The following is a 9386-nucleotide window of genomic DNA, read 5'->3' as shown; positions in this document are numbered from 1 at the left end:
ACTGTTTTAGTTTATCATCTAGCTAACAACTTACAAGTCAGTCAAGTGTCATGTTGTTGTAGTAACTTAGTATGACTAGATTTGACTAGATCTAGACATATAGAATATAGATCTACGACATCTAGTCATTCTAGTAGACCTGTATACTGTACTGTACTTGTACCCATATTTTTACAAATTACAATCTTTACAATTTTAAACGATGTAAAAATTAAAATATATATATATATATATTATTATATATATTAATATATAGACTCTAGAATCTAATCTATGACTACGACCTATTATTAGAGATTTTCTGTTTACATTTTATATACAAAAGGTGTTTGAAAATGATTATTTATTGAAATATACATGTAAAAATCATTGAACACTTCCCATTCCATTAATTTTTATAGTGCATCTGACAGCATAGCTTAATAAAGGCAATAAAATTTATAAAACAAACATGTAGTTATAGATCTAGATCTATGTTTTCCCATCTATTTAGAAACCAAAGAATATATAGATCTATATATATATACAAGTTTGCTATAACTAATATGTCACGAGACTTAACTCATTCTCTCCTAATCTATGATACCATCGTTTATTTGACCTCATTAAATTAAATTAATGTTTAATTTTATAAACTTGACTTGGTATTATAAAAAGAGCATGCATTTCCCTTTAATTCTATACCAAACACAACATTTTTTGATAACAAACAACAAAGCTATTGAAGCTTTATCATAACAGGGTAATGAAATGGTAATGAAGAATTCCTTTGAAACATGGAAAAAATAATTAAGATAATAATAAAGAGTTAAAAATTAAACTTAAAGATAGATCATGTGTAGTAGTAGTACTGTAGTTCATCAGAAAATATCAAACTGAGACATAGATGTTTATAAATAATTATTCAGTGAACTTGAAACACTTGAAAGAATATTAGATCTAGTGTTCAATTGAATACTACCTTCTTATTATTATATAAATTGTAAATAAAAATCATTGCCAGTAAATTTTACCATACTATACTATGTTATAAATTTAACTTAATCTAGATATAGCTATGTATGCCTAAATTAAAGATTAACTTTAAAACTTGTTTCTTGGTCTTTATATTGAGGTGAGATTAATAGAATCTCTTCTAAGTGAACTATGTCTTTATAAAGTAATTTTTTTTTTTGTGAACAATAGTAGAGTAAGTAGAAATAGGAGGCCTAATAGTCATGTTTGGAATGTTTTTAATATGACTTTTTTTTTTTTTTACCTAGGTCTTGGTGTAGTATTACTTTAAAACAAAAGCAATGGCAGATGTTACAAATGTGTTTAAAGCTACAGTTAAAGCTTTGAAGTCAAGAAATAAATTTATTAATGAGGACTTAAATAATGAAGATTTGTCCAAAAACATTTTAGCTTTGGGTAAAAGATATGAAAGTGAATTTCAGCATAAAGCCAAAAATTTGGTTAGTAATTGAGTTTAGTATTTTAAATATTTTTTTTAGTTTCATAATTTGAATAACATACTGGCAAAACCTTAAGGCTGGCACCCCAAAGACAGACCATGAATATGATGGCTTGATGATGTAGGGGCATGGAGTCGAAAAGTACACGATAGATCTAATTGGAAAATGTGTTCAGACCAGGGCTCTGCATGGGTTGTAGTGCAACTGGGGTGGATGGAATTTAAATAATGTTAACAAAATACACCTGAATGAAATTCCTCCATTCTTTAATTGTTTTCCTTGGCAGATTAATGTCTAAAGTATGTAACGATATCAAAAGCTGAGTACATCTACAGAAACAACAAACTTGTTAGAGTTATAATTGATGGCCTTATTTGGGAAAAAAAATTCTGGAGCATTTTTTAGAGCTTTAACAAACATATTTAAATAAGCATACTTATATATTGTCATGTGTCCTTCGTGTATATGAGTATAGATAGCTATTATTTACCCATTTTCTGATTACTTGTTCCTTTATGTACCGGTACCATGCTTGTGCACAAACTATTTTTGCAATAAGTATTATGTCAGAAACATAACTGCAAAAATCCTAAGAAGGTACAATTTAAATTGCATTCTATATTCTCATTGACAGGTTCAGATGATCACACACTTAAGAGACTTTCTTCTAGAAAATAGGAAAAAATATGTTAATACTGGAAGGTTAGTTTATTGATTTAGTTAAACAAAAATAATGGTAAGAAATTGATGCTTGACATTTTTTTGTTGATCTATATAGACATTGTTTTTAATTTGAAACTAAGATTTTCGTTTTTGGGGGGGGTGTTAGTTTGCTGTCAAGTACTGGAGATGAAATGTCAGAGTCTGAAAGAGATTTGATTGACAACAATGCTCAAGACATCATAAAAAAATGTAAAGAAATGATCATTTTATTAAAATTAGAAACAGATAAACAAAAGGTTCATCCGCAAGTTAAAGAGCACCGTCAGGCTGTGTTGATTCTTCTTGAAACTTATCTTAAAGGTAAAATAAATGTTCAAATTTGTTATCACACAATCAGACTTTGTAATATCAGGTCAAAGTTTTGATCTTGAGCTTTTTCCTGTTAATAAAGACTGTTTTGTTTTTTTCTTAAGTTGTAAGAGAGGTACTTAAATAAAATTTAAGGCATGATTTAACAGAATTGAACTGTTTTATTATATAATGCTTTGCTTTAAATGTGAAATTCACTATTGTTTGTTATATGTATACCATTTTTTTTTTTAAAGATCTTGAAGATAACTTTATTTTTATTTTTTAAGCAATATGTAAAATTTACAGTGAACAGAAGGCTGTGAGAGTCAAAAGAGTTGTAGATAGAAAAAGAATGTAAGTATATGACTGTGAGGTTGTAAACTAGTAATTTAATTCTATTTTCTAAGTTACCACACCAACGTGTTCTTCCTTGTATATAGGCAATGTGAAATATAAATAATATTTATAAAAGGAAGAAAAAAAAAGTGTTAGTGCTTTCTGTAAAATTAAAAAAGTTTATTATTTTTTAAAATCAAATTTACATGTGAAGCCATTTAATGCTAAACATATTGTTAAATAAATTATCTCCAAATAACATGCAGACTGCAAACCTAATTGGTAATTTTTGAGCTATTTTATGTTACACTACTATCTTTCCACCCAGAAAAATGTCAGTTATTAAGAGTAACAAAAAAGCTAAAACAAATTAATTCCACTTATCTTATTCATGGATCATGGTAAACCAGTAACACAAACTAAAAACGCAAAATACCTAGGTGTTATAATAAATGAAAAACTGTCATGGAATCCCCATATTGATGAAATTATTAAAAAATCAAACAAAGCATTACAGTTTATGAAAAGAAATTTCTATAAATCAAATAAGAACATAAAACTAAAATGTTATTTACCCTTGGTTAGGCCAATAATAGAATATGCATCCTCTTTTTGGGACCCCTCAACTCAAGAAAACATTAAGAAACTGTAACAGACACAAAATAGAGCAGTGAGATTCATAACAAACGAATATTCACATTTGACTAGAGTAACACCTTAAGTTAAATCACTAAATTTAGAAAGCCTTCAGGACAGAAGACGCAAAAGTAAAGTAGCAATTATACATAAAACACTGAACCATAATCTTCAAATACAAAAACAAAATTTAATAAAATACTCAGAAAGACACAAAGATAAAGGCACATTCCTCATCCCATATGCTAGGACAAATGTGTACAAATACTCCTTCTTCCCTAGTGCTATTAGAGCATGGAATGGGTTGCCTGAGCTAGCCAGGAAAATCAGTGACTTGGCAGAATTTAAGTCATTGGTTAATATGCATGACTGAATACATGACGCGTAGGACGTAATCATCTTCTTTTTTGAACTAACGTCTGTATTATATAAGATACCTATGTTCACTGCAACCTGGTCACTTAATTAGCTCTTTCTTCTCTAATAATAACTTTCTTTATCATTATGTTTCTATATAATCTCTTTGTATGATCATCCCTTCTGTAAATCTTACACAAATGTTTCAGATCCAAGCTAGAACCCGAAAGGAAGTATAATAATCTGAGACGCACTCAATTGAAACAAGATTTAAATCTCAATCAGAGAATACCCAATGGGGAGGACAAACCTTTATTAGGTTTTTATTTTATTTTAGTTATCTAATCAGTATATTCTCATTATCTGAGAAAAACAGATACGTGGTGACCATAACAGTGTTTAAAAAAATGATAATAGTAGATTTGACCATGATTAAAATTAGAATAATTTACACATACTTTTTGTGAAGAATCAGTTTATATGGCCATAGTTGTTTTTTTTTTATTTCAGAAAATGTTATTTCACCATTATTAATTTATGTTACATGTCTTTCTTGTAGATACTGAATCACATGATACACACAATAAAAACTCAGTCAATCCTGCTTTACTTGAAACAACACCTTACAATGTTGATACTGAGATCTCCCCAGAGGAAGCTCAAATTGTAAATAGCCTTGTTTTGTTTTTTTAATTCTCATTCAAAGTTATATATAATTATGGTGACACATTTACAATTGTACATAAAAAATAAATATATATAATTATCTTTTTCAATTCTAGTTTGAACAAGAGAATAAAATTCTTTACGAAGAAATGAACAGCATGATGGATGAAGTAAAGTAAGTAGTCTTTTTTAAGATTTTTTGAAGTTTTTGTATTTTACTGTACAATTTTTATTATTAATAACATAGTACCATTAAATTAAAAATAGTAATTTCATGTATCAATTATAGACTTACCATTATCTATTGTTGATTTGGTTTTTAAATACTTTAGGACAATTTTAAAAAATACTAACTTTCTTTTTTCTGTATTTTGTTTGAATAGACAAATTGAAACACAAGTTGTGGAAATAGCAAAATTGCAGGAAATATTTACAGAAAAAATATTGGAACAGGTATAGATTTTTTTTATAGTCAATTATTTACATGAATTCACAAATCATATAGTTTCAACTTTATTATTTCAAATTTTACTTAACATTATTGATACTATTATTTTAAATTAACATAATCATTTATGATACTTGTTCTTTTTCCCAATTATCCCTGTGATGTTGGGGTAATCTGATTTAAATTAATTAAATATTTAATTAGGGATGGCGCTGCTATGTCTAGTGGGTTCTAGCTATGACAAACACACTGGTGACTTACAATAATAAAAGGGAGAAATACTTTAGTTTTAAATATAACAAGATATATAATGAACAAAAAGGTTAAGATGGGAAAGGATAACAATAGTGGGAAAATGACAACTTAAAGTAATTTAAATATATAGATCTTTAAATAAAATCTTCACCACTTGACTGGTGCTTTAATTAGTCTGCAAGTCATTTTCCAATAGAGTTTTTGTTTCCCTTTGTTGAAATTTCTAATAATATATACTGTCTTGTGGGTTTCTTATCATTTTAAGTTGATACATCATTTTTTGTTTCAGGATGTTCAAATTAATGCTATTGCTAACACAGTGGTAGGAACTACTGAGAACATTAAGGATGCAAATGAAGAAATTAGAGAAGTAAATAAGTTTCAATAGTTCCATTTCAACTTTAAATTGTATTTAAACCTTTTTTAGCGGCCCCCAAAAGGGGAAAAGACGCTATTAGTTTTGTGCGAAATGTCTGTCCGTCCGTCCCGTTTAGATCTCGTAAACTAGAAGAGATATTGAAAATCCGACTTCACAATATTTTAGACCATTCAAAGTTCTGATGCAACGGCTACTTTTTTTTTTCCTGAAAGCGAAAATTCTAATTTTTAAAATTAATTATGCAAGCAGTTTTTTATAAGAAAAAGCTAATTAGTATGCATTATATGTTAGACCTAATTTAAGACAAATAGTAATCTTATAAACATCATTTTCGTGAACATTTTTTCTATATAGCGAATTTTTTTTTTTTTTTTTTTTTGAGGATTCGAATATGAGATTGAGCCTTTTCAAAACAATTAACTTATTTAGTTCGAACCGAGGGTCCCGGGTTCGAATCCTGGTGAAGACTGGGATTTTCAACTTCTGAGTCTACCCAACTCTAATGGGTACCTGACATTAGTTGGGGAAAAGCAAAGGCGGTTGGTCGTTGTGCTGGCTACATGACACCCTCGTTAACCGTAGGCCACAAAAACAGATGAACTTTACATCATCTGCCCTATAGACCACAAACTAGTTAGGCCAGGTTCACATCTAACTTTACATTCACTTTCACGTATCCTTTGATCTGCGGGGCGGTTGGGGCACTACACAAGATCTGTTAACCTTCTTTCTCCATTCTTATCTCTCATTTGTCTTTGATATAATTTCATTCGGATTTTCTTTCTGAAAATATTGAAGCCTACCTGGGTGGACCACTGGTCGTGCGGTTTGCGCGCTGGACTGTCGTTTGGATTTATCAATGATCGAAGGTTCAAACCCTGCCTGCTCCCATCCCCCGTCGTCCTGCGCGAGGTTTGGACTAGGAAGTAAACTATCTTCAACTCTGAAGGATTATCCGAATTATGTAAAACATTTTACTTCGGGGGCCGATTTTGAGTTTGTGTTTCCACACAAACTGTCTTTTGTAACCTTGTTTTTTTTGTTTTATTACAGACATCCCTTTACAACAGTTGTAATTCTTTAAATTGTGTAATAACTTTTGGCTTGTATGTTTTGCTATGTATATGAAGCTGTTATGTGTTGTGGGCAGATTATCAGTATCTTATCTCCACTTCTCTTCAGTGGTTGCTATTCTTGGGGTCTGAAAGGTGTGTGCTTTGGTCTTTGTAAGGGTTCTATACAGTGTCTTGTCCAGAAGCTACTTGTTGCCAAGGGTTGGTCTCTGTACCAGTAATAGTAAGCTAACATCTGAGCTGGTCTTTAAAGCCCTTCTGAACAGCTACTGTAGCACTTTTCTCCTTTGATGTTACCCAGTATTGAAACAAAAAGGCCTTTAGCCTGAAGTTAGGGTCACCAGATACAGCATGTCCTTAGGAGAGGAGAAAAGAGGACAATGCCTTTCAAATAAAGGAAAAAATGGCAAAGTAGACTTTAAAAAGTAGGTTTAAAATGTATTTGATAAAGCTTGTCAAATCATAGGCTGTTAAATTACAGAATTAAGTATTAAATTGTTCAGATGAACCACCTTTTTTGCAGCTATTCATCATTAGCATAAACATGTAACACTATGCATGACATTTTCTTCAAACTGTATCTAGTGAGAATAATGGCTCTTTGTATGTCAATCTAGAGTCTATTATTCTTTTGTGTCATAACAGTATGTTGAACAGCGAAAGCAATTTTGAAAATTTTGAGGAGTTCTGATTAACAGGTTTCATGTGAACAGTCTTTAGTATCTGAACATTTTTGTTTATAAAGGAGTTAGGGTTAGGGTTAAACGTCTGAACTTCAATCAACCTAACATTTGAAGGATTGAACATGATTGATAGATAATAAGCCATTATGGTAAACAATAGAACAAAAGCCGGACATTTTCATACTAAAATTCAATGCCGGTGGGGCAGAAAACAGCCTTTGCTGGGTGTCTGGTGACCCTATGTGAAGTCATCTCTAATATGCAATTGATATGTCAACCTGCATTGCTCTCAAACAAAAAGCTTTACTTCTATAACATTCACAATAGCATTCATCTGATCATTATTTGTTGTCATTTTTTCTGTTTAATGTAACAGGGATGATAGAATTAGAACACCAGAATTTAACAGATTATGTTTACCTTTTTTTTAGAACACCAGAATTTAACAGATTATGTTGACTTTTTTTTACAACACCAGAATTTAACAGATTATGTTTACCCTTTTTTTAGAACACCAGAATTTAACATTATGTTTACTTTTTTTAGAACACCAGAATTTAACAGATTATGTTGACTTTTTTTTTTCAGGCTATCAAGAAAAAGGCAGAGTTTAGAGTCTATATTTTGTTTTTCCTTGTAGTGTGTTCTCTTTCACTCTTGTTTTTGGACTGGTACAATAATTAATATTACATTTATAGTATTGACAGATATGTTTGCTTGATCTGCATTGGATGTATGAAATATTTCCCTAAACTGGTATTGTATCAGAATGTTTAATTATCTAAATGTTAAAAAAATAAAAACAGGAATTTACAAAAGCATGTAAAAGTACAAATATTTCTTAATCTGCTAATGGCACAAAGATTTTTCAAATTCATTCGGTATTGTCAATCCTTAACATAAATAGGGGGTAACATTTAAAACAAGTATATTATTTAAAATCACAGTGTAATAATTAAGTATGTTTAATGGTTAATTTTTTTTAATGCCTGAAAAGATGCTATCCATTTAAAAAATAATGAACAGAAACTTCTTAAACTATATGCATCATCAACATGTCTGCAAAGTCCTGGTTGTGGAATAGATTTTGCTAAAAAAAATAAAATAAGACAATTTTTATTCTATTTAATAATAAACAATGTTAAATTTGTCTCTTATTGTACATTTTAAATCTAAGACTAAAAGTAACTTATAGAACATATTTATCAGTAGTTTAAAGGCAGAGTACTGACTAATAAAGGAATCTATTATTTTATTATAAAAGTCAACAGGTGTGAATAGTAAAACTGTGTGTGTGTGTGTTTTCTTCTTAAATCAAGCTCATTAAAAGGTTCCAGGGTTTTCTCCTTATATTACTTTCTTTGTTAACCTTCAATTCTTTGTGATATTTTCATTTTTTACATTGTTTGATTGTACAATGTCTTAGATATTGAGTAAAGGGGAAATAAAACAAAATAATATTTTTTTTATCTAGTCTGTAAAATAGATATTTTAATGTTTTTTCATTCATTCAAATGATACAGATATTGTTGTCTTGAAATCTATTTATGATTTGTTTTTACATCATCATAGATATCTTCTCATATCTTTGAGTTTATGTATTAACATGAATGCTATTAAATTCTTCATGAATGGCCATGAGTTGTCTAAGTTTAATTTGGTATTGTCTATGATTATTATTTTAATGTTTTCCCACTTCCTATATGTTCTCTATTCAAACACTTTGTCTTTCTTTAACCTCAAAAGCTTCACACTCTTCTTTATACAACCAGATAATACAAGAATCATAATCTATAGGAAAAGAATAAACTGTTTTTTTATTTTTGCAAAACTACAAAGTCTGAAGCACATTTACAAAATACAAAAAAGTAACTGGTTCCAAGCATGAGTGTTGTAATCATAGTTTGAATTTTGATGATTTACATAATCTCTAGCTGTTGCCTTAATTTTCCTCAATTTATTTATTAATGGATCATGTGGGGAGCCCAGCTATTGGTAGGAAAAGTATTTTAGTTTGTCTAAAGGGGATTAACACATCATCATGAGAAGTATGCCTCTCTCTTAGTAGTATAAATGATAGAAAGT

General features: G+C 29.6%; 1 protein-coding gene across 1 annotated transcript; it reads left to right on the top strand.

Moving 5' to 3' along the window:
* Nucleotides 1-232: 232 nt before the first annotated feature.
* On the top strand, nt 233-8937 carry LOC106052343 (syntaxin-18-like). Its single transcript, XM_013207716.2, has 11 exons — nt 233-325; nt 1263-1454; nt 2089-2156; nt 2284-2477; nt 2756-2822; nt 4007-4116; nt 4357-4463; nt 4580-4638; nt 4847-4916; nt 5456-5536; nt 7890-8937. The coding sequence occupies exons 2-11, from the start codon at nt 1296-1298 to the stop codon at nt 7983-7985; spliced, it is 1011 nt and encodes a 336-aa protein (XP_013063170.1). The 5' UTR covers nt 233-325; nt 1263-1295; the 3' UTR covers nt 7986-8937.
* Nucleotides 8938-9386: the final 449 nt, after the last annotated feature.

This window comes from Biomphalaria glabrata, chromosome 1 (assembly GCF_947242115.1).
Source record: "Biomphalaria glabrata chromosome 1, xgBioGlab47.1, whole genome shotgun sequence".
Classification (NCBI taxonomy): Eukaryota; Metazoa; Mollusca; class Gastropoda; family Planorbidae; genus Biomphalaria; species Biomphalaria glabrata.
Note: the sequence above shows the minus strand (reverse complement) of the source record. Positions and strands in the feature narration are given on the sequence as shown.

Excerpts from the sequence above, each read along its gene's own strand:
- LOC106052343 (XM_013207716.2), top strand. The coding sequence starts at position 1,296 with ATGGCAGATGTTACAAATGTGTTTAAAGCTACAGTTAAAGCTTTGAAG. Across the intron at positions 1,455-2,088 it reads AGCATAAAGCCAAAAATTTG|GTTCAGATGATCACACACTT; the intron begins GTTAGTAATTGA and ends TCTCATTGACAG. Across the intron at positions 2,823-4,006 it reads GTTGTAGATAGAAAAAGAAT|ATCCAAGCTAGAACCCGAAA; the intron begins GTAAGTATATGA and ends CAAATGTTTCAG.